This window comes from Pithys albifrons, chromosome 13 (genome assembly GCF_047495875.1).
Source record: "Pithys albifrons albifrons isolate INPA30051 chromosome 13, PitAlb_v1, whole genome shotgun sequence".
NCBI classification, from domain to species: domain Eukaryota; kingdom Metazoa; phylum Chordata; class Aves; order Passeriformes; family Thamnophilidae; genus Pithys; species Pithys albifrons.
Window position 1 is genome coordinate 7,521,888 of NC_092470.1, and position 23,327 is coordinate 7,545,214.

General features: G+C 40.7%; 1 protein-coding gene across 11 annotated transcripts in view; it reads left to right on the plus strand.

Annotated features, from left to right (window-relative positions):
- Positions 1 to 23,327, plus strand: part of SLTM (SAFB like transcription modulator) — a 25,597-nt gene continuing 2,270 nt past the window's right edge. Inside the window, exons 1-20 of one of the 11 annotated variants that reach the window (XM_071568181.1) lie at positions 1 to 229; positions 790 to 877; positions 7,730 to 7,803; positions 8,097 to 8,273; positions 8,692 to 8,739; positions 9,700 to 9,727; positions 11,078 to 11,546; positions 12,110 to 12,159; positions 14,227 to 14,345; positions 15,910 to 16,059; positions 16,151 to 16,260; positions 16,350 to 16,510; positions 16,827 to 16,918; positions 17,143 to 17,306; positions 18,344 to 18,518; positions 19,105 to 19,229; positions 20,279 to 20,449; positions 21,291 to 21,605; positions 22,039 to 22,192; positions 22,941 to 23,098. In XM_071568181.1, coding sequence (XP_071424282.1) covers positions 44 to 229; positions 790 to 877; positions 7,730 to 7,803; positions 8,097 to 8,273; positions 8,692 to 8,739; positions 9,700 to 9,727; positions 11,078 to 11,546; positions 12,110 to 12,159; positions 14,227 to 14,345; positions 15,910 to 16,059; positions 16,151 to 16,260; positions 16,350 to 16,510; positions 16,827 to 16,918; positions 17,143 to 17,306; positions 18,344 to 18,518; positions 19,105 to 19,229; positions 20,279 to 20,449; positions 21,291 to 21,605; positions 22,039 to 22,192; positions 22,941 to 23,098 — 3,014 coding nt within the window. In that variant the 5' untranslated portion in view covers positions 1 to 43. The remainder of the gene's footprint in view (positions 230 to 789; positions 878 to 7,729; positions 7,804 to 8,096; positions 8,274 to 8,691; positions 8,740 to 9,699; positions 9,728 to 11,077; positions 11,547 to 12,109; positions 12,160 to 14,226; positions 14,346 to 15,909; positions 16,060 to 16,150; positions 16,261 to 16,349; positions 16,511 to 16,826; positions 16,919 to 17,142; positions 17,307 to 18,343; positions 18,519 to 19,104; positions 19,230 to 20,278; positions 20,450 to 21,290; positions 21,606 to 22,038; positions 22,193 to 22,940; positions 23,099 to 23,327) is intronic. The other 10 variants (XM_071568184.1, XM_071568187.1, XM_071568188.1 and 7 more) reach the window with 10 other exon arrangements.

A 23,327-nucleotide genomic window follows, 5' to 3' on the forward strand; every position in this document is an offset into this window, starting at 1 on the left:
CTCATTGTGCGCGCGGCCGCCGCGCTCGCCCGCCCGCTCTAAGATGGCCGCCGCCGCCTCCGCTCCCGCCGCCGCCGCCGCCGCGGGGGCTCCCGCGGGTCCCGCCCCGCCGCCCGCCGAGAGCAAGAGGATCAGCGACCTGCGCGTCATCGACCTCAAATCGGAGCTAAAGCGGCGCAACCTGGACATCACCGGCGTGAAGACGGTGCTCATCGCCCGGCTCAAGCAGGTAAGCGGCGGGCGCAGGCCCTGCCCGGCCCGGCCCGCCCCGGCCGCCACCGCTGCCCGGCTCCGGGGGTGGGGCCGCTGCCCCGGTGTGGGGGGCGGGACCTGCCCCCGCGGTGCCGCCGCAGCCCGGGCAGGCTCTGCCGGCACCGACCCGACCCCGCGCCGAGCGGCCCCCGAGGGCCCGAGCTGTCCCGCGACCCCGCCCCGGGCAGGTGGTTGCTCCGGCATGTCTGTGCGTCCCGGCCTCCTGTCTTCGAGCTGCCCTCAGTGTCATCATGGATGTCGTTGTGGCCTTCTAGGGTTACCCTTCCAGAGAGAAACGTGCGGATCCTTGATGAGCTGTGCTTCCGAAGTGACATGGTAACAGCTTAAACTCACAGCCATTGCCATTAGTGTGCCTTCCCTCTCCTCGAGCTTTACGTGAAAAGTTTAACCCCAGAATGTTTTATAAAATATCTTTGAGATGCAACAGGAATTGTTTAGCCCACAGACTTCTGCTGAAGTCAAACTGTTCTGCTTCTTACTGAAAGCCATTAAAAATGCATTCTTTGTCTCATTTAGGCTATTGAAGAGGAAGGAGGTGATCCAGATAATATTGAAATAAGTGTTTCGGCTGACACGCCCACCAAGAAACCAACTAAAGGCAAAGGTTAGGATCTGTTGATACACATTGTATTCTTAGGTGATTTTACTTGCATGTGTCACCTTAAAGAAGGACCGTGAGACTGTGGCCTGTAGTTGTGACTTTACTGTTTATGAACTGTGTCGTTTAAGACTTGCTTATCTGTTTTCAGTCACTGTATACAGGCAGTGTATAGGGATGCTGGAGAAAGATATAAATACATGGAAAAGGAGTGGGTTAAGAGGTGTGGGTTCTGAGAGCGGGTTAAGAGGTGTGGCTGTACTTTCTGCAGGTGCTGGAGAGGTGTTGATGAGCTGTGAGGGGTTTGGAGTGTGCTGTACTGAGATGAGCTCAGTTGGTTAAAACCTGGTTGCATTAATGCCAAGGTCATGGGTTCAATCCCCTCTGTGGGCCATTGACTTAAGAATTGGAATCGATGATCCTTGTGGGTCGCTTCCAACTCAGAATAGTCTGTGATTCTGTGTTAACATCCCTCGTTCAGGATCTCTCTGTTCCCGGAGCTGCTGGGGGGCTCTGGTGCTGGTGCTGATGAGTGTCTGTGGTGTCAGAAGGGATCTGTGTAACAGCAGAGGGAGAGCCCAGAGGTTGTTCAGCCGTGGGAAGGTGCTGGCTCGAGGCTGCTGATGGGTGTGCAGTGTTAGGGGGTCACTCCCTGAAGAGGACTGTGTTGTATGGGTTTATTAGCATGCTCTTTACTGAAGACAGGATTAAAAACGTGATTTTCCTGAATGGGAGCAGAAGGCTCACTGTGAAATGTCTAATTAAGTGATTTTAGCTTTTTTGTTGTGAATATTATTACTTAAATTCTATTCTGATCAGTTTGGCAGTGATTGTGTCAGCTCTGAGAATTTAAGTATTGTTTTGTGGGTTTGGGCTCTAGAGGATTTTTTGTTTAGGTTTTTGTTTTCAATTGATCTGGGAGCATCCATGATCAAGTAATACTGGGAAAAGGAGGTGTCTGTTTTATGCACGTTGAACATACACACTGAGAGTGTTCCTACATATGCTGTAGGGGCCTGTTTGGGAAATGAGCAGTCTTGCACCACTGTCACTTGTCTTAGCCTGAGTTTTGTGGTGGAAATGATTATTCATGTTTTTGTCTGGCACTGTGAAGCGTGACAGTAATAAGAAAATCTGTCTGCTTAGAAAATTTGAATAACTTACCTATACTTTTGACACAGAGAAGTGAAAGAAACAAACTTTCATAATGTGGTTTCCTTTTCTTCTGTGGCATTACTTTATTCCCCGCTTTGGAAAGGTAACTGATGCTTAGGAAAACTACGTGGAAGCTAAATAAGGAAACTCTTCCACAATTTTTTGTGTAGAGATATAAACGGCTCCATGTTGTGCTGTGACAAACACTTCTCTTATCTGCTGCTCTTTATCCTCCTGTTCTCCAAACTAATGTGCACGATGCTCATGAACCGGCTGCCTGTGTTGTTCTGCTCCTGCACAGGGGGTTTGCCAAGTCCTGCTGCTGTTGGGGTTGGGCCTCGGGAGCTGTTCCTGCCGCCCCTCCCCTGGAACTGAATCCTAATGCATTTGACATGTGCGTTCCTGGTGAACTTCAAAGTAAAATACGGCATTTGTGAGGTTCTTATCACCTCACTTTGCAAGCTCAGGAGTTTCACCTCCTTGCTTTTTAGATTACAAAAGTCTTACAAGCAAATTTTGTGCCAAAATTAAGCGAGGTTTGTGTTAATCTTGAAGTGTGGACAAGAAAAATTCACTCATTAGTCTAGAGAAAATATTTTTTGTCTTACCAGTTTATTTCTCACTGTATGAAATAATATGTTGTTCAGTTTTTAACTGTTTCTTGTATGTGTTAACCTGCTGATTCAAATGTTATTTGTCTCCCTCTCTGGTGCTTTCAGCTGAAATATGGAAGTATTCCTCGAAATTTGGAAATCCAGCACCTCCAACAGTCTGTTCCCTAATGTGTCACTAGGGAACTTTCACAGGGAGATGAATGCCCATCAACTGAATTGGGAAGGACTGAATTTTCATTTAAAATTAACCATCTTCATGCTCCTTGTGCTTGTACATGCTCTTCCCTGTGAGAAGTGTTGCTCCTTACTGATTTTGCTGACAGATTTCTCCAGGCCTTTTGCCAATGCTTGTTTCCACCCACAGGTTCAGATTAATACTGGTGGGTCTGTAATTATTTTACTGCTGGACAGCACTTGAATTAATAGCATTACTAGTTTTATAATATTTTTTCTTCATGCTATTATTGCTGTATAAAGAAGGGCAGGAATATTAGATATTGATTCACGAAGAAAATATATTTTCAGAAAAGGCCAGGGAGTTGAAGTGATGGATAAATCTCTTCATAGCAGCCAGAGAGAGAGGCCAGTGAGAGGGAGGAAGGAGGTTTTCCTTGTGAAAAGTCACTAAGTGTGTCAGATGGCTGTAGGGGATTAAATCTGAATGTTCTTTAGTCAGTTTTACTGAAGCTATTTAGGTCTGTGGAAAATGTGTGATGTCTGATTGCCTTGCACTCTCTGTTAGAAAAACCTGATCTGGAATATTGATACAGACTGAATTAGAGTAGGAATGGTGTGTGTGGGGGAGAGTGGTGTATTTTTCTCTCTCGTTGCTTTTTTTATGTGTATGTGTTTAAAAAGGGAGGTGAATAGGAACAGGACTAAGAATTGCTTCATACAACTTAAAAAATGCTTGCAGAAGGATTCTGTAATCCAACAGGAATCCTTGATCAGTCCTAGATGCAAAGTTAGTCAAAATCCAACACTGTTTGGAGCAGCTACTTTAAATATTTGGGGTAAAGAACTGCAGAACAGCAGATCAGAAGAGCTTATAGTTGGTTTTGCCAATTGAAGTTTGAAGGTTTTAAGGTGGAACAAATGCCAAGTGCTCCATCTTTAGGTGCCTCTCCAATGTAGTAGCTATGGACAAATATCTCTTTTTGTAAAAAGGTGACAGTTTTTGGCAAAAGCTTCCCTTTTTAAGCCTGAACATTCTGGTGCCTATTCTGGTATGTAGAGGAAGTTTCCCTGCTGCTCGTATGAAATGTTTCTCAAATGTCTTTGATGCAAGTACTCCTTTAAAGGATCTGCAGTAAAAATGTTGAATATTGATTCAGTATATTATAACTTGGTGATTGAAAAGTTACTTTCGTGACAAGTTTTGGAATTAGTTTGGATAAAGAAGAGATTTTAGGCTAATGATTTTTAACCTTGGAGAACTAACGTAAGCAAAGATATTTATTTGCTGCTCTACAAGTTTCTAAGGCCAGTTGACTCTTACTGGTTTGTGTTTTATGTAGTTTCCAACTGAATTTCCAATTTGACAATACTGTTTCTTAGATCAAATGCCCACAGCTGACAGTGGCTGGCTTATATACTATTCCCAAAAGAATTTTGACTACTTTATTAAAACTGTTTAGTTAATTAAAAAAACCAACAAAACAAGACAACACCAAACCAAACTAAAAACTATGAATGACTGAGAACAGTATCCTGCAGACACCATAGACTTAAACATTCTTGTTCCCCATGATACCATTTCAGAATACAGAAATAGAACAGGATAAGTTACTTTTGTTAGTATTGTGACCAATGATATTGTTCAAATTGCAACAGACCTCTTAACTCTATAAAGAGTTCATATTATTGTAAGGATTTTCTTCCCTCTTCCTCATTTTTGCCTCCTGGTCTGTGTTTTTCCTGAATCTTGGCATCGGGTGTGACAGAACCCCCTCGTTGGGTGTTTCAGTGGCAATACCAGAAGAAACACAAACACTAATTCTTCCAAAATTTTATGATGAGTGTGTCACTCTCCTTCTGCCAGAAATGTAGATGTGTAGTTCAAGAGTTGTCCAAAACACACTCTTCTGTTACTCTGTAAACACTCAGGTAACCTGAATTTTTCATGTAGAGGACCACAAATAGGTAGAATAAGCTTATGCTACTGTAGGTAAGGTGAAAGCTACACTTGCATAATGTGAAACCAACATTTTAATTCTTCTGCTTATAAGGAGAATATTCATCCTCTGTGCAAAGAGTCTGTTGCAATTTCATGATGTGTAGCAATTGCCAGCAAAGAGATTGAGGCTGGCTTTAAAGGAGTGCCATCATTGCAAGGTAGATTGGTGTTTGTGTTTTAGGCACCCAGATTTGTGGTGAATGCTCTGTACACCACTGACATTTTCAACAGCCCCTGCTTGGGTAAACCTGTACAGAAATTTTATCATCTGTTGACAACTTGTGTGACTTGAGACCAGCTGTGCCTGTTGTCTGCAGGTCTGGCTGTGATTAATACACCCTTTACTGGGGTTGACACGGGTCTGGACTAAGGTCACAGAACCAGTTGGTTTCTGCAAGGTGTTTGTGGCAGTCTGGTTTTAGTCATGGAAAGTGAAAAGCCAGGTGTGCCTTTCAGTAGCTCATTGTGGATGAGGATCTGTCTGCACAAATCTTGAACTCTGTGGGCAGTGGCTTTTCGGTGGGTTACTGGACCAGCATCTGAAAATGATGCATGTCAGAACCTTGAGGAGCTCCTTTTGTGCAATGTGCCTCTTGCCAGAGCAAAGTCACTGCAACACACAACTGAGAGGGAGAGCAAACTTCTACCACTTTCTGCCTTGAAGCTGAAAAGTGAAGGTCGTTGTTCAGGTCTGGTTATGCCTTGGAACACGCCTGGTACTCAAGAGTAAGTGGGACTAACAGCAAAGATAAAGGACTAATGAAATAATGTATTCCTGTCTGACTTAATCTAGCAGAAAACAAAAGATACTAACAGCTTAATTACTGAATGTTGTAACTTCCTCTTGATGAGGACCTGTCAATAAAATACAGTTCTCCAGCTGCTATTGCAGAATGATGGGACTAACTTGAGGTAGCTTTGTCATTTTTTTTTTTCAAATTCCCTATAGAGTCTCAGTTCAAGTTCACCTGCCTTATTTCCTCAGGCAAAATGAGTGAATTTAAATAGCTTTCAGGGTAGTATATGCTAGACACTTGCTAAACATGTGTAGCATCTGGTGTGTGAGCTTGCCTGTCTCTGTGTATGATTAGCTAGATATGGGATGCAGGAAAAACTTGGTTATTCAGGTTTAACAAGTGAACTGAAATGTCAGAGGGGTAAAACAGAAAGCAAGTGGAAAATGTGTAAAAGTCCTTGTTGTTTCTCAGTGCTCTTTATTGATATTGAAGATGCATGAGGCTTAGATTCTACCACAGTATGCTAAAACAATATCACAAAATTTGGGTTAGTCTTGGTTTCAGGCATCAGCTGTGATACACATCAAAATCTGCCTTTCCACTCCTCTTCCTGAGGAGACCCAGTTTCCTTTAGTAAACCTGTGCAGCTGGTTTTTTTGCACCAAAATCTCACAAATCCATTGCATTGCAAGTATAAAACAGAAATTTGGGAGATTTTTTGGTTGTTTTTGTTTTAAATGAGGTCACTGATTTTTAGATCTGAATGTTTAAATCTCGTGTTTTGCAGTCATAGAAATGGCTTCTGCCTTGTGTCTCTTCCTGGAGATGGGTGTGTGTCTGCACTGAAAACAGCAAAGTGCTTTTCTCAGGAGTATGTTCAGAGTGCTGTCTTGCAGGGAAATGAGTAGAATCAACTGGAATCCAAGCAAAACTGAAACAGTGGCCTCTCTTCTTGCTCTGTAGTGGAGTGTTTTCCAGCTTTGAAATGCAGTTTTATACAAAAGACGGTGGAAATAAATAGCTGATAAAAATTGACTGTTCCTGCTAGCAGAGATGTCCATACTGTATTGAACTTTAGTTTATGTTTTTCTTTTATATTCCTTTTGAATATCTATAGATTTAGCCATTCATTAGAGGATGGAGGGATGAGAGAAGATGCAATGTCAAAAAATAAAGCATTAAATGCTGATTATGACTATCATCTAATTCGCATTTGAATTGGCACAGAGTTTCAGTAGAAGGTACAGTAAAGCCACTTCTTAACAGAAGTGCTTTTGTACCTTCTGCTACTGAGAACTGTCTCACTGGCTGATCTTTGAAAGACTGAATCAAAGAGACAGAGCGCTCTTCAGAGGGTGTGTTTGCATGGAGATACTTGTATCTTGTGTTCTTTGCTCTTGTTTTTGCAGAAGATTAAGGAAATGCAGTGGGTTCCAAAGAGAACTGTGTCTAGACATCATCCCCACAGAGGCATCTTTATTAGAGAGGAGTGTGCCTGTGCTGGGAGAACAGAATTCCTCAATGGAACAGGCCCTTAGGACAGTAAAGTGTCTGTAGAAAGCAGAAGTGCTTCACCTTACTCAGGTCTTCTACTGATTGTTCCCTCTAGTCATGAAAAGCACTGAAAAAGGTGGCTTGGAGAAGCCAGCAGGAGCTTGTGGTGTTCAGAGAGGCAGCCAGAGAAATCCCTGAACCTTCCCACTGTCCTTGGGGCTTAACTGTGGTTTTCAGCAGCAGGTTGGGTGGACTGGATGACCTTTAGAAGTCTCTTCTAACCTAATTTCTCAGTGATGTTAATTATCCTATAAAGCAAGATTTTTCCAAAGTCTTGAGTCATAGGGTCTAGTTAACTTTAGTAATTCTAGAACAGTTTAGTTTCTAGTTCAGTGTTCTCCTGAATTCTGTTATCACTCAGATTAGGATTGGTATTAAAATCACTAACTGGTCTGTAACTGCTGGTTTATCCAACAGCATCGATGGTTTATGCTCACTCAGCTGACATTTTATCTCCTTACCTTTAAAATTACTCAGTTTTGGGAGGGTTTTGTCATAGTGAACAAGTCAGCTAAACTAGAGCATATAGACAGTAATAAACTAAGGCCAAACACGTAACCAGTATTGAAACCAAGTTTGCTCTCCATAGCAGCTCCAGTCACAGCATATCCCATCATTTCAGGTAAAAAGCAGGAAGCTGATGAATTAACTGGTGATGCTTCAGTTGAAGAGGATTCCTTTGTCAAGGTAATAAAAGTATGTAAAATTTTTTCTCATTTTGTATTTTAAGTATAATGTTTGACTTTATTTAATGAAAGAGCCTCCATTTTCTTTGTGGTAATTTATGTGGAAATTTGGAGTATATTTTTTACTTTATTCACAGTGTGATGCCGAAGGGTGTGAAGGTGTGGGTTTTTTAAAACATGCTCTGAATTTTATTATGGATGTGAGACACTGATCTGGCAGTGAGATGTTGATTGTAGCAGTGAATTTTTCAGACTAAGGCTGATACTGTTAGTTATGCCAAGTATTTGTGTTCACTCCAAAAGGACAGTGAATTGGAGACTCAAGATACAAGTGATCAAGATGGAAATGATGAATTGAAGGACTTCAAAGAACCTGTTGAAGATGAGAACTTGAATTCTAAAGAACTGTCATCTGCAGAAAAGAAAAGACACCATGACCCGGAGCCAGCAGAAGATCCAGAAAAGGATTCTGAAAGTCAGGTACTTTGTTATATCTTAAATGAATTTTTATCAGTAAAATGCACATTTTTCTTAGTGTTTGTTACTAGGAAGTCAGAACTAGTTTTTCAGTTTGTCTTGCTTATCTCTAGAAGATAGTTTTTTATTTCTATTTGCCTTCATTTGTGTTTGAATAGTCCTGAAACAAATGTGGCATTGATTCAGAAAATTCTACCAGAGTCCATACAGAGTTAGTTCCTCAGTGGTCCTTTTCCCTCCCACCAGAGTGACATGTCCGTGTTCAGATTAAGTCATGAGAACTGCTCACTGATGTTCACCTTACTGAGTGTGTATCCACTTAACTGAAATGTTTTCTGAGTTAACTGAGTCTCTTAACTCTCTGAATGTTTGAGTGTTTTATAAATAGTTTGCTAAGCAAGTCCCTTTTATGTTTCTATAGGAAAATAAAGGCCAAAATGTAGAAGATTACACTTTTCCAACTGCCCATGTGAGTTCTAAATCCATTCTGTTAAGCTGATTTTCATGTCTGTTTAGTTGGAAAAGATCACTTTAGACTAGTTTTTTGTTCCAGCATGTATCTTAGAGTCAGATGATGTAGTACAGGAAGGGTAAACAATATGGGAAGCTTTCATTCAGATGTTTAATAATGCAGCTAATTGTGATTTCATATAAATTGTCCTACTTAAATACAAATTCCTGTCTGCAGTTTGGGAGTATTAGTACATAGACTTAGCAAAGAATGTGTTTGAGACTCCCTTAGAAACATGTCAAAGGGCTATTCCAAATGCTATACAGGAGTTGAGAGCTCTTGTTTAGTACAGAAGTTTGCCCCGAGAGAATGGGAGGAGCACAGAACTGGGTGTGTCTGGTTGGGTTTGGGTTTTTTATTGTCATTACCAACATCTCTAAATTCAGAAACTCATTCTGAGTTACGTGGAACTGATGCCTAAAAAGGGACATCTCATGTAGCATCTCTTGCTCAGTGAGACTCATGAGAAATAAGTAAATACCTATTGAAATCACAGCTTCATGTTTAAGTACTTACAGGAGGGAGGCTACCTAGTTTCTGACTTCTGTCTTAAGCTTTTAAAGCTACTGATGGATTGTTTGCATTTCTCTGAAAGTGATAAGCAGCAGTGTGTCATCCATTCTGGAGGATTCAGCAGGACATGGGACAGTTCAGAAATGTCCTGTCGAGTTAAAGGGGGAAGGCAGTATCTGCAACCAGCTGCAAACTGCAAGTGTTGCAGATAGATGCCAGTGAAGTTTCATTAAATTTTTCAGTGATTTAACAAGGGAAATGCACAGGTTTGGTTTCTAGATAATCTTTTCTTTGAGACAGTTTTAAGTTCAATAATTTGCCTTCATACAATAAAAATTCTGTGGAAAATATGAACTGTTCTGCTTAAAGTAGGAGACATTTAGTCTTGACTTCCTTTTCTTGCAGGATGGTGAAGATGAAGAAAATGAGAAAGGTATGTTTAAAGTTTAATAGAGTTCAAAGGCCTTAGTCTGGTAGAGCAGGCAACTTTCTCTTGTAACATTCAATCTCTACTAATACCAGGCTTGTCTCCAGCACAGACTATCAGATGTCTCCTCATTAAGCTCAGCACCTGGAATCATTGCAGTCAGTTTATTTCACTCCTAAGAGTTAGTTTACTCTTAGGAGTTGATTACAGTACTTATCAGTTACTGTGGTGGATGTATAATGTAGTTGAAATACTATGATTCTTAATGAAAAAACATAGTATTCAAGGGCTCTGATTTTAATACACGGTAAGTCTTGATGCCAAAGCTTCCAACTTGCACTGCAGTAACTGATGTTTCATTGAGTGAAATGATACACTCTCACTGAAGCTGAGCACCCACCAAATGTATGGACCATCATGTGCTTGGCTTACTGTCCCTGAGAAATACCAGTTGTGTATAGGATGGCAAAAACAAGTGTTTGGAAACCTGTGGAGTGGCTTCCATTTTTTAAGCTGTGCTCCTCAGTGAAACTGTAGAAGGAATGTAATGCATTTGGGCAAACAGACTTCCTGGACAGAAGTCTTAAGGATTCTACATATTGCGGACTAGAAAGGACATGGAACACCATCACTTTACACAAGATGGAATAAACACATTGCTGAAGTCACAGGATAAAACTACAGACTCCGTGTTTACGAGGGACCCTGTGGCTGAAGTGTCTCATCTGCACAAATCCAAGAACACGGTTGGAGATGTCTCTGTGGGACTGAGATGGGAAATCTGTCCGGTGGATGAAGACTGAGGACCTTTGTCTACAAACTCTGGATTAAAGCTCACCCCTCCACGTTCTGCAGCAGCCTCGTACCGCTCGCTGGACTGCCAAACAACTGCTTGGAAGGAAAAGAAAAGAGAACACCCACGTGGAAGACTGGCTGAAATTCTCCAAGACTGTAATTCTTTTGGATTTGGGAAGCTTAGAAGCCCTGGAACCAGGAAGATTCAAAGACAGATTAAATCAAACTGTGAACGTCCAAGGCAACTGTTGTCTTCTGGAATGCTAAATCCTAAACTGGAAAATGGATACTTCTCATGAAGAACGGGTATCTCCAGGATGGAACCATATTCTCCCTCCTAATGTTTTGGTATTTGTCTCTAGAAAAATGTGTTTTGCCATGAAGAATAAGTGATCCTGGGTAAAGGATTTATATTTGTGTTAATACACCTTGTGTTTTTTTCTAACCTTCCATCAGTGCTAATAACTGGCTTTGTATTTTCTAGGTCCTATTCTAGCTTATGCATATGAAATTGTTTAAACTTCTTGTTTTGCCATATTTATTCCTGTTAAATCCTCTTAGATAAAGCAGGTTCTGGTGATGGTACACAAGAAGTATCTAAACCTCTTCCTTCAGAAGAAAGCCTAGCTGAGGCTGATCACACGGCTCACGAAGAGATGGAAGCTAACCCCTCTGGGAAAGAAGCTGAGGATGATAACATATCGGTTACAATCCAGGCCGAAGATGCCATCACTCTGGATTTTGATGGTGATGACCTCCTAGAAACAGGTAAAAATGTGAAAATTACAGATTCTGAAGCAAGTAAGCCAAAGGATGTGCAGGATACCATTTCACAGAGCCTGGAGAAGGAAAGCAAGGACTATGAGATGACTGAGAACCATAAAGATGGTAAGAAGGAAGACTGCGTGAAGGGTGATCCCGTCAAGAAGGAAGCCAGAGAAGGTTCAAAGAAAGCAGAATCTGGAGACAAAGAAAAGGATACTTTGAAGAAAGGTCCCTCGTCTACTGGGGCCTCTGGTCAAGCAAAGAGGTTTGTTTTTCTATGTCAGTTCTTTACGATACTGAGTACCAGCATTCAATAAGATCACTCTACATTAAGGGGGTAGCAGCAAGAATCTTGTAATTAGTGTCCTATGCTCCTGCCTATGGGTTTTTTGACCGCCATAAGTTACTTTTTAAAATTCAAGATCTTCGTATAGACACTATGTCCTACTGATTGCATTGTCGAATTGTCAGCATTTATTTATTTTTTTCAAATTGACGAGTTTTTTAAATGTCCTTGTGATGATGGTAATGAACAGCTATCAGTTCTAAGAACACAAAATGAAGTCAAGTCCCCGTTCTGAAATCTGGAGAAGATTGCCATATATCCACTGAATAGAGTTGTCAGAAAATCTAGATCTTCAGGCATCTTGGGGAAATCAGTGCAAGAATCCATAAGGGAATCATTTGTTCAAATATACAGTCTGGCCCTTTTTCATTTTTATTTTTTGAAATGCTAACCTGTCTGTTAGTATTAGTAGTATAAAATGCACTATTTATCAAACTCTGGAGTTTCAACTTTCTTCTGATTTTTTTAATTTGCTTCTCTAGCTCTGCTAAGGAATCTAAAGAAAGCAAGACAACATCAAAGGATGATAAAGGTAACTATTACAAATTAGGGTAGTATTGTGTTGAACTAAACACTTTCCTGATTAGGAAATTAGTTGCCACATAGTAAATGATGTTTATGTGATTGAACTCAGCCATCTGTACTAAATTATGCTGGAGGTCCAGTAATCATTAACTATATGTGTGTGTCCATATATTTTGTTTCTCTTTATGCCATATTCCTCTTGAGTTTAAAAATACTTATTCTAGAGACTCAATGAAGATATATGCTCCTCTTTCAAAATACTTCTGGTGGGAGCAAGTTCCACTTAACATTTCCCAAGCCTTTGTTTTAATGAAAAGCTCTAATTTCCAGATAAGCCTGCTGTAACTTACTCACAGCAGAACAAGTGAAAAATAACTGCAAGTACTTAAACAAGGTGCTAATGAAATTTTTCATCTTGTTTATAATTCTAGCTCATTTTTAAATAAACTGAACTCTCAACAAAGTATAATAGTTGAGATGCTAGCTTGCAAAATTGCACTTGTGGCTGTTTAGTGCATTAAATTCAGACTTATTTGTCTGCCTTGGAGTTTCTGTCTGTTTCCATAAACTGTGTATTATGACTGCAAGTTCAGAGTGCAGATCAAGAGCACATTAACATCACCAGTTATGCTGATACTTCACAGCTGAACAAATGCATTTGTAACAGCTTATGTGTCTCCTTATTTTACCTGCTACCTCTGCCAAAACCTTTGTCACAGAATCTCTGGTGTGACACTAATGGACCGATGAAACTTTACCTGATAAATGAATTTCTGACAGGAAATTTTTGTGACAGCCATAATTTGGTCTTTTTTAGATGTGTGTCTTTTCATGGTAGTTACTTGCTTAAAATGAAACTGAAAGCAGGTTTGCTGTATCTTCATTTATGCAGCATGAATGATAACTGTAATAGTGACTATCCCAAGATTTCTTAAAATACACAGCCAAAGCTATTGAATGATATTTAATTATATTCTGGGTGTATCACAGTTTATCAGGGTCGCAGAACCAGAATGTCAGGCTGCTCCAAGCCCTGTCCAACCTGGCATTGGACACTTGCAGGGATGGGGCAGCCACAGCCTCTCTGGGCAACCCTTGCCAGGGCCTGCCCACCCTCACAGGGAAGAATTTCTTCCTTATACATCAAATATAATAACTTTTGTTCTTAGTTAATCCTGATGCATTGATGAAACTAAACTACCCTTTTTTTCCTCTCAAGGTTGTTAAATTACCTTTTAAAACTCTGCTTATCACCAGATTTTCCAGCTGTTAAATTGGAGATCCCATTCTGGTCTTGCCAGTATGACTGGCTACAAGTTAGCATGCTCAAAAACAGCTCACACATTTAGCAGCAAACAACAAGCTGAACTAAATAATACAAGACTAAAAGATGTTGGGAATAAGGTTACAGAAATCTCCTGAGTTCTTACTGCCGTGTTGCAAAAATAGCTAATATATGGGGCACATAATTTTTTCCAGCTCTTATTTAGTATTTTTCTTAGTATGTGGGAAATCTATTTTGGTGGGTTGTATCCAGTTCTCCATCCAGTAGCATTTTTAAAAAGCTGCTCTGGGTGAAGAGACAGATACTTCAAGGAAGTTGTGAAAACTGACCGCAGGATTCTGGAGGCTGGGATTGTTCAGGTCTCCTCTATTCACCTTTCTGCTCTCTCTGGTCAAGTGAGCAGCCTACAGACATCCTGAGGAAGAACAAATGTTGGGTGCAAAACCACCATTTTCTTGAAAAGAACTTATTGGTAAGAACCAGATGTTGAAACTAAATGTACATACCCAAATGAGGGGTAAAGCATGCCTGTAACAAAGAATTGTAATTTTTTTCTAGCTCTTTCATTTGGGTACCAGTTAACCAAGCTGTTGTCTCAATACATGGTTAAATGAATGAAATCTTATGGCATGATTTTTTTTCTATAGAAGTCTTTTTAAGAAAGGTAACCAAATAAACAGTTACTTAGAGGTAACAGGCTGAGTTTCTCTTTTCAGCACGAATTTAGTTAAATACTCATGGTACCTTTGTTTCCTTAATGTTTTGGCTGTTTTGTAAAACTTGTTTCAGGAAGCACGAGCAGTGTTAGTGGTAGCAGTGGAAGTTCAACTAGAAACCTGTGGGTTAGTGGACTGTCTTCCAACACAAAAGCTGCTGACTTGAAAAATCTCTTTGGCAAATATGGAAAGGTATTTCATGGGGTGTGATACCATGTGTGTTGTGTGTGTCTCTTCCTCCTCTGTTTGTTACTGAAATTGAGTAAAACTTGTTTTGAATAAGAGTTTGAGATGAAATGTCTAACCTGTGCCATCTGTTCTTGGAGCAGTAAGTAAAGAGTTCATGCATGCAGGAAGAACTGTATGTTCATTTTAGAAGAAATTTTTCTTTCTGTTGAGGTAAGATAAGTGCAAAAGGAATTTCACAAATATTTGAGTATTCTGGTCAGGACTGGCTTTTTAAATAATGATGACTATGTTCCTTTGTAGCAACTGTATTTAACCATGAGTGCAAGATAATGTGCTAACTGATAAAATTATAATATAAACAGTCTTTATAGACCCATTTGCTTTGGGAGACTGTTTTTAAAATGTGTGCTGAGGGCTTTAGAATGGGAAAAATAGGTAAAAAGACATGACAGGCAATGTGTGATCCTTTAGGGACTCTCTTAAGGACTTTCTGGTTTTACAAGCTGCCTAAACTAAGTCTGGTTTTCTGATTTTGGTTAATTTAACAGGCAAGTTCTGTAGAAAATACAGAATCCTTATCAGCTGGGCAGTCTTCTAGAAACAGGCCTTTTTTCAGTTGATCTCATTTTCCAAAAGGAGTTGCTGATAACTGTATGAATTCAGTGTTCCTGTAAGCCTGTGCAGTTATGGCATTGTTGCATCTTGGCAGCTGGTTAGAACCTGAGCCCTGTGAATATCAAGTGTGTGTATTGATTATTGCATAGCTGATTTTTCTAGGGAATTTAGTAGGTGATTTTATTTAATACCTCACAAGTATGTAAACCTGAGAGTGTGTACTTTGTTCAAACTTCCAGTTCTTAGGCTGTTTTTGCTGTAAAGGTGGTTGGTTCCTGTATTTACTTAGCTTCCCAGTTTTAAATTAATTGGGAAATACTTTATGCCTAAATGACTGTACCATTATAGGCTGCTAGAATGATAAAAGAAGACCAGTTCCATTAGCTGTAGAAATTCCAGCAAGGAGCAGGAACAGAAAGCTTAATACTTTCTCAAGAACCAGATGTCAGAGCTGAGTGCTAAAATTGCTTAACTGACACATTTGCTCGGTGACCTTGAAGAATTGCCTCCCTTATTAAGTTACTTTATAACACTGCTGGCACCTTTCTGCCCTTAACTGGCAGCTGCTGAGTTTTTTGTGGGGGTTCACCTATCAGAGATGAACCATCAAATTCAGGTTAGTGGCGCTTCTGTGAATGAATTTTGACAGTAACTATGAAAAGAAGCATTTAGATAATGGGCATGAGGTGATGACTGGTCAGAACAGGATGCAAGCATTAATATGCCTTGATATGAAAGTTGGGATAAAGCTCCTAAAGCTGCAGCTTCCCGTGGCATTATATGCTTTTAAAAACTTGGAGTGTCAGCCCTTCTAGTGGGGTGGGGGGTTATGTTGCTGTTGAAGTGAATTTATTTTGTTTTTTTTATATACTAGGGTGAAAATATTATTGGAATACTATTCCCTTTAGTAGAAATATCTCCCTCAATACCTAAATTTTACCTATTTATTTAGGTACTTGGTGCAAAGGTGGTTACAAATGCACGAAGCCCAGGGGCAAAATGCTACGGCATAGTAACAATGTCTTCTAGTACAGAAGTGGCCAGATGTATTGCACACCTGCATCGAACAGAGCTGCATGGACAGCAAATCTCTGTGGAGAAAGTAGGTTTAATAAGATGAAGACTTTTCCCAAAATAGACCATCTTTTACAAGGATCTGTATTAACCTATTTGGTTTTGGGAAAAAAATATAGGTGAAAGGTGATCCCTCCAAAAAGGAGCTGAAGAAGGAAAGCGATGAGAAGTCCAGTTCGGGGAGGAGCACGGGAGATAAGAAGACGGCATCAAGTGATAAAGCCAACAAGTAAGAAATTTCACATGTCTTTGGAAACTGTGGAAATCCTCCAAGTTGAATTTTCCTCACTGGATTTGTGTGTTCTTTTTCCTAATAAGAACTCCATCAACCAAAAAAGAAGAAAAGAAATCAGAGAAATCTGATAAAAAAGAAAGTAAAGAAGCCAAGAAAACAGAAGGTAAAGATGAGAAGAGTGATAATGGAACAAGTGGCCCTAATCAAGAATCCACTAAAAAAACGGAAGAAAAGAAAAGAATAAGTATGCCATTTAGCCATGTTTCTTCCTCTTGAGTCTGTGTGTCTGACTTGTCTTGGGGGCATGTTCTTGCTCTTAGTAGAAACCAGGCAATTAAACTCCTGTTCTCTTTTAGACTCCAGTAACACACGTATAACTTTTATGTTTTATACTAATACTCATTTACAGATGTGCTGGTATGCTTCTCCTGCCAGTACCAGTTCAATTTAGAGATTTAGAAATGTCACTAAGGAAAACTTTTAATAGACAAATAGATGTGTGTGTATTTTTAAACCTTTCTTTTTGTTTTTTTTCTTTTTTCTTCTGCCCCTTTCACTAGGTGGTAAAAGCCCAGGTCAAGTTGTAGTTTTAGACCAAGCAAAAGGAGACCAAGGCCACACTAGAACAGTTAGAAGGGGAAGGTTTGACAAAGTAAGTATATATAGATTTGATGCAATCCTTACCTGATTTGATATTACCTTGCAGTTGTTGTTTTCACTGAAGAGTCAATAAACTATCACAAACTGTTAAGCTTAGTCAGAAGCCTTGCATGCTTTGGGATAGCTCAGTCATTAATGGTAACTTGAACATAACATCCAGAAATCTCCCTAAATGAATGAGACTTCTGAAATAACCATTGTAATCTCTATCTATAGCCACAGATATTGAGGAACAAAGAGCGTATTATCCAAGATAAAGTGAAATTCAGGGAATACAGGGGTAGAAAGGATATCTTGCCTTTTGAAAAGATGAAGGAGCAGAGATTGCGAGAGCACATGGTTCGATTGGAAAGAATACGACGAGCTGTTGAACTCCGAAGGTAGTAATTCAACTTTTTGCTAAAGGCTATTTTATACATTAATTGATCAGATACTGGACTTAGAATCTAATCAGAATGCATTCTGTCGAGCCTTCTGCTACTCAGATGTTAAAGTCTGGGACTTTACCTAACAGTATCTTTAAGTGAATAAACAAACTCCAACATTTTTCTTAAATCTTTTAGTAGCCTTCTATGTAGACTTACAGCTTAGAGTTTGTTATTGGGGGGCTGTATCTCATAAGTGTTACTGCATGTCAGTTTTCTTTTTGAAAATGTGAGAAGCTGACTGGGAGATGGGGCCAGAAATAGTGTTTGGGATTTGTTTGTTTTTAAACAGAGAGTGTTGTATATCTAGATGACAAATCAAGCATAATATAATTTTAAATAGAAGGGCTGAATGGCTACATTGCTCTGTTCTGCAGTTTTCCTATGGCCAAAAGTTTGCAAAGGACAGTTAAGTGAGTTGTGTTGTTAGCTGGATTTCTGTCAGCAAAGGGAAACAATTGCTAAACAAAGCAATTCTCAGCAAGCATGAAGCTTAAAGGAGAAATGCCTTTTGTGTTTCTTCTCAGCTGTACTGTAGGAGGTAGGAAGAGGAAAGCAAAGTAAAGCTGTTCATGAGTCTGCTAACCTGTGTAAGTCAGAGTGGCCATGCTTGTCTGTCTTATTTTTTGGACAGAAGACAAATACATTTTTTTGTTAGCTTGAAGAGGGCAAGATTTTAGATCCAAATTATATTCTTTGTTAAGTTGTTGTTACTGTGTGCCAGATAACAAATGAGAAATATAAATTCAGCATAAACTACATCAAGAGTGATGATTCTGGAAATAACTTCTCCTGTCTGTTGTCTGCTAATGATTCTGTAAGATAAGCTACAGTTTGGCGACTTGGGGCAAAAAGGAGTAGACTTTTGTTGCAAGGAATTCTGTGAGGAGCTTACTCTGAAATAGTTGTTTAATGTCTGTGCCTAAGGTGATGTTAGTTTTGAAAGACAAAATTCTTCACATTTATTTCTTCTATCTCATTTTTTACTTCAGGCGAAGGGAAATCGCGGAGCGAGAGCGTCGGGAGCGAGAGCGGATCCGGATAATGCACGAGCGAGAGGAATGCTTGCAGAGGGAGAGGGAACGCCTGGAAATTGAGAGGCAGAAGCTGGAGAGGGAGAGGATGGAGCGGGAGCGCTTGGAAAGGGAGCGTGTTCGGATCGAGCAGGTGTGCAGGTTTATTGGGAGGGAGGACAGTACCCTTTTGGAACACTGCCCGCTTTGCACTTGTGGTGAATTTTTCTCTTCACTCTTCCACCCAGCCCTTTTTCTTTCACAAAAGAACCAGCCAAACATTACATAAGCCACACTGTACAACACCAGTAACCTTTAGCTTGTTTGCCTGTGAGTAATTTGATGGCAAATACTTGCTACTGTGGTGGCTGTATGTGTCAGTCTCTAAAACTGCAATAGATCATATTGCCTGCACTAGTCTTCCATAATTTTACTAGATTTTCCTAGAGAATATCACTGCAAACTTCTAGAAGTGTGTTTCTGGGCAATAAATACAGTAGTAATACAAGAAATTACCTGGAGATACTTCTGTCTAACAGCCAATAACATCTCCAGATCTACTGTCTTCTTTTTAAGAGAAGCTTTCCCTGTGCTCTTTCATCTTAGATGCTACCCAGGGATGAATTCTATCAGATAGCCTTTGGTAGAAATCTGTCTAGGGTTAACTCTGTATACTTGCCAGCTGTTCTGTAGGTACCTCTGCTAAAGAGCTGTGCTGTTTGTCGTTGCTTTCGTGGCAGGAACGCCGAAAAGAGGCAGAACGGATTGCTCGGGAGAGGGAGGAGCTGCGGCGGCAGCAGCAGCAGCTCCGCTACGAACAGGAAAAGAGGAATTCTTTGAAACGGCCACGGGATGTAGATCACAGGTGGTTCTCAAACTGTTTTTCTGCACTGCTCAGTACAAAGAAACAGCTAACAGCCTTGTGTCAGATTTGAAAATGCATTTGGGCCTGAAACAAGTCATCATAGAAAAACTGGATTTCTGGTGTTCGTGTGGTTTTGACATCAGTTAATGCCAAACATGAAACACACCTTCTCCGTAGGAGGGAGTTGTGAAATTCGAGCAACAGCCCATGAATTAATTCTTGTTGTATGAAAAAAGCCCAACATAATTCAGTGGATTTGCTGACAAAAGCTGTTCTGCCTTAATGGTTGAAGCTTCTAGCTTCTGCTTTGTTAAGAATTCGTATTTCTGCTAAATGGATGGCTCAGGAAGTCAGGCTTTAATTTTTACTACCATTTAATGTTTGAGCCACATGAAGTGAATGGGCTTTGATTTTTGTTTAAGAACAGGACTGAAACCTTAGCCATAAAATTGCCATCCTGGTAGATACAATAACAGAACATGAGTATTTCTTTGCCAGAGGAATAAAAACAGCTTCATTTTTCGAGGCTGCTGATTATACACTTAGTCTCATGTTCTGAGCGTAGCGACTCTGTACCCAAATGTTTCCTGGAAGCAAGGCTGTGATGTCTCCTACACTGTTCTTTCCTGAGAAAGCTCTTCAGACTTGTGGGTGTGAGTTTGTTTGGGTGGGTTGGTTTGCTTTTTTTCTAGAGGGCACTTTTTTCCCTAGAAGAGTATTTTCAAAGAAAAAATCTGCTACAGAGATGGTTTTGATGTTTTGTGGTTATTTTTATCCAAACTGCTTGACATGATATGCCATTGCTTAGATTTTATTATGTCTTCTATTGGGATTTTGTCTCTTCAAGATTTCAAACAGAGGGGTGTTTAGGTTTGGGGGTTTTCTTAAATGATTTTGTTCACTACTATTTAAAGAGTCTACCTTTGTTAGCAGCTTTCCAAACATCAAGTGAACATCTTTGAAAACAGACAACTGACTTGAATTTCCTGTATATTAGGCCTTGATTTGGCTGCATGTAACTGATGAGTGTTCCTTTGCTTTGGTTAAAGGAGAGATGATCCCTACTGGAATGAGAGTAAGAAGATGGCTCTCGATACAGATGCACGTTTTGGCCATGGCTCAGACTACAGTCGGCAGCAGAACAGGTTTAATGATTTTGATCACAGAGAACGAGGACGGTATCCAGAAGGTTCTTCTGTTCCATCATCATCTTTTGATAGGTGGGTTTAGATAATAGGGCAGGTATTTCCCTGCCAGCATCTCTATGGGTCTCACTGTGAACTGTTCAAAATTGAAAATGTTGCTAAGGGCTTAATACACTTCTGATGCAATAGAATTGCAGTAGCATCCTGACATTTCTTGTGTCTTCAGGACTGGCCATTTATATCATGGAATCTAATCTGCTTTTCTCTGAAGACTTTAAATTAGCTGCCTAGTGGCCTTTTTTTGAGACATTTTCACAGAATTTTTTGCAGTTACTCCTCTTTCACATCTAGTCATAAGTAGGTTCCAGTGGATTAGATGTGTCCTACTTGGTAAATCACCTCTTAAGAAGCAAGGCTAAAAGCAGCTGATTAATGGAGAGGTGAGAGTATTCATCAGAATCAGTGTAACTGTGCAGTAAATGTTCCAGGTCTGACCTCATAGTTCCATTAAACATCTCCAATAACTACTTATAAAGCTAAGTCCACAAAATTGTAGCTTCTGGACTTCTACTTTTATGCTGCAATGAACTAAAATTACATCTTCTGTCTGCCTTGAGAAATCCAACATTCCCCTCTGTTTCACATTAGGCAAAAAGGAGGGCCTATAACTGCTTAAATTACACTGATCAAATAAATGCATAAAGAAATGTAAAACTGGCTGTTGGAACTCAAGTTCAAATTACAATTGTAGAAATAAATATAATTCGGAGTGGGAAGGATCTTTGAGATCTGTATCACAGGTATAGTAATAAACACGTAATACAAAGATGGGTGATACTTTATATACCCACACATGTGCAGAGAAATGTGACCATGGGAGAAAAGCAAATGACTTTTTCCTGCTCTAACAACTTAGGCGAGATCGTTTTGTAAATCAAGGTGAGGCCAAAAAGACTCGCCCAACAGCACGAAGAGAAGAGCCAGGGTTTGAGAGGTATCCCAAGAGCTTCAGTGAGTCCAGGAGAAATGAACCCCCCCAGCCCAGAGGTGAACTTCGGGACACGGACAGACGGGAAGTGCGAGGAGACAGAGATGAGAGACGAACAGTGATCATTCACGACAGACCAGAAATGCCGCACGGTCGACATCCCAGAGAGACTGGTTCCAACCCACCCAGGCAAACCAACTGGAAGAGTGAGGGAAGCATAAGCACAGACAAACGGGATGGCAGGTAGGTTTGCTGGCTAACCAGTGAAAGTACCTATTCTTGTACAGTTTATCCATAGTTGCAATTCCTCAAGAATTGATGTACAAAGAGTAGACTCCCCTCCTCCTAAGGAATGGCAAAGTCTCTTGCCAAAAGCATTGGATAATACTGTAAGTTGTCAAATGCTGAATCTCATCTGTGAACTGAATGAGACGGTTCCCAGCTGTCTGTTCTTAATTGTATGGAGCGACATAGAGTAAAGAGGCTTTTGTGCAGAATAAAGATGTAAACAAGGAACAGGTGAGCTTAAGTAGCTAGAGAGCCACACAATTCTGAGTGTTTTTAAGAAGTCAGCTGCAAGTTGGTGGCAACCTGAAACCCAGAAGAGTCTTTGTGTCTGCATGTGCTGTGATTTGGTACCAATTCAATCCTACTGAAACCCCAATTTTGATGGAAGCAATTTCCACAGAGGCGACCGGCCGGATCGGTCGGGCAGGGAGGTGTCCGGCCATGTGCGGGGAGGCCCCCCTGGCAGCCGCAGCGGCGCCTCCGGCTACGGCGGCAGGGAAGGAGGAGACCGAGGCGTCATGGCAGAGAGAGGTGGAGGACAAGTGAGTCATCTTTGCTCTTTGTGTGCATGAGGGAGAGGCTGGAAAAACGCAGATTCATGCTGCAAAAATGACCATGCAGCAGCATAAAAGTGACTAGCAAGCATTTGGGCCATGTTCAACTTGGTCTTCTCTGTTCAAGGTTCTTTTTGGTCAGCTTTTTAATAACCTGAGAAATTGCAGAAAACTTGTCCAATTCTTTTTATGTCCAGCAACCTTATGGTAGAGCAGAACAGTACCTGAGTGGGTTGATGATTAAGTTTTCAAGATTTTGTTGTCATCCTGTTTTCAGGATTTTAACCTTGCACTGCCTGCTACTTCCAGTGCAGTTTGTCATTGTAATGTATAATGCGCTGCTGAGAGGAGAACCTTCTGCATGACTTGTCTTTAAAGACTGCAGACTAAATTGCTGCTGTTAGTAGGTCCTGAAGCATTTAAAAAGTGTTAGTGTTCCTCTTTCTTGAGTTTTATGTCAGTATGAGATCAGGGCAGAATTGGGAGTGAAGTATGAGTTCATGGGACTTCACTCCCTGCATACCCACACACTTGTCACTGCAACTGAGTTTCTGTTACACAGAATTAATAGGAATACTGTAAACATGTGTTAGTTGCCTATGGATTTAAAAGAACTTAAGAGGTGGTGGACTGATGGGTACTATGTAAGCTGTAGGATTAGCTTTCTTGAAGAGCTTGGTTCCTGTAGATAAAAATGCCCCTTTCATTCTGAGAACAGCTGTCACTCTGTTCCCAGCACTACAACGAGGACAGACACGTTGTGGAACGCCACAGTCGTGAAGCTGGACCAAGGAAAGAGTGGCACGGACCCAGTTCTCAGGGCAGTGGCTACCACGACACGAGGAGGATGGGAGATGGCCGTGGAGGAGGGGGCATGATGTCTCCACATACAAGGTACAGAAACTACTCCTCCCTCTCAGTTCCCTACTGAGCGCTCCAAGCTTTGGTTCCCTTAGAAAGTACAGTAGTGCCAGTGCAAGCAGCATGGCCTGCTGTGGCTGCTGCATAGCACACAAACCTTCCCTGCCAGCATGGGGCTCCCCAGCTGTCCTGGCTGGCAGCATTAGCCTGTCCAGCAGCATAGCAAGGAGGAACTTCTGCCAAGTCTCTCTTCCCTCATGTT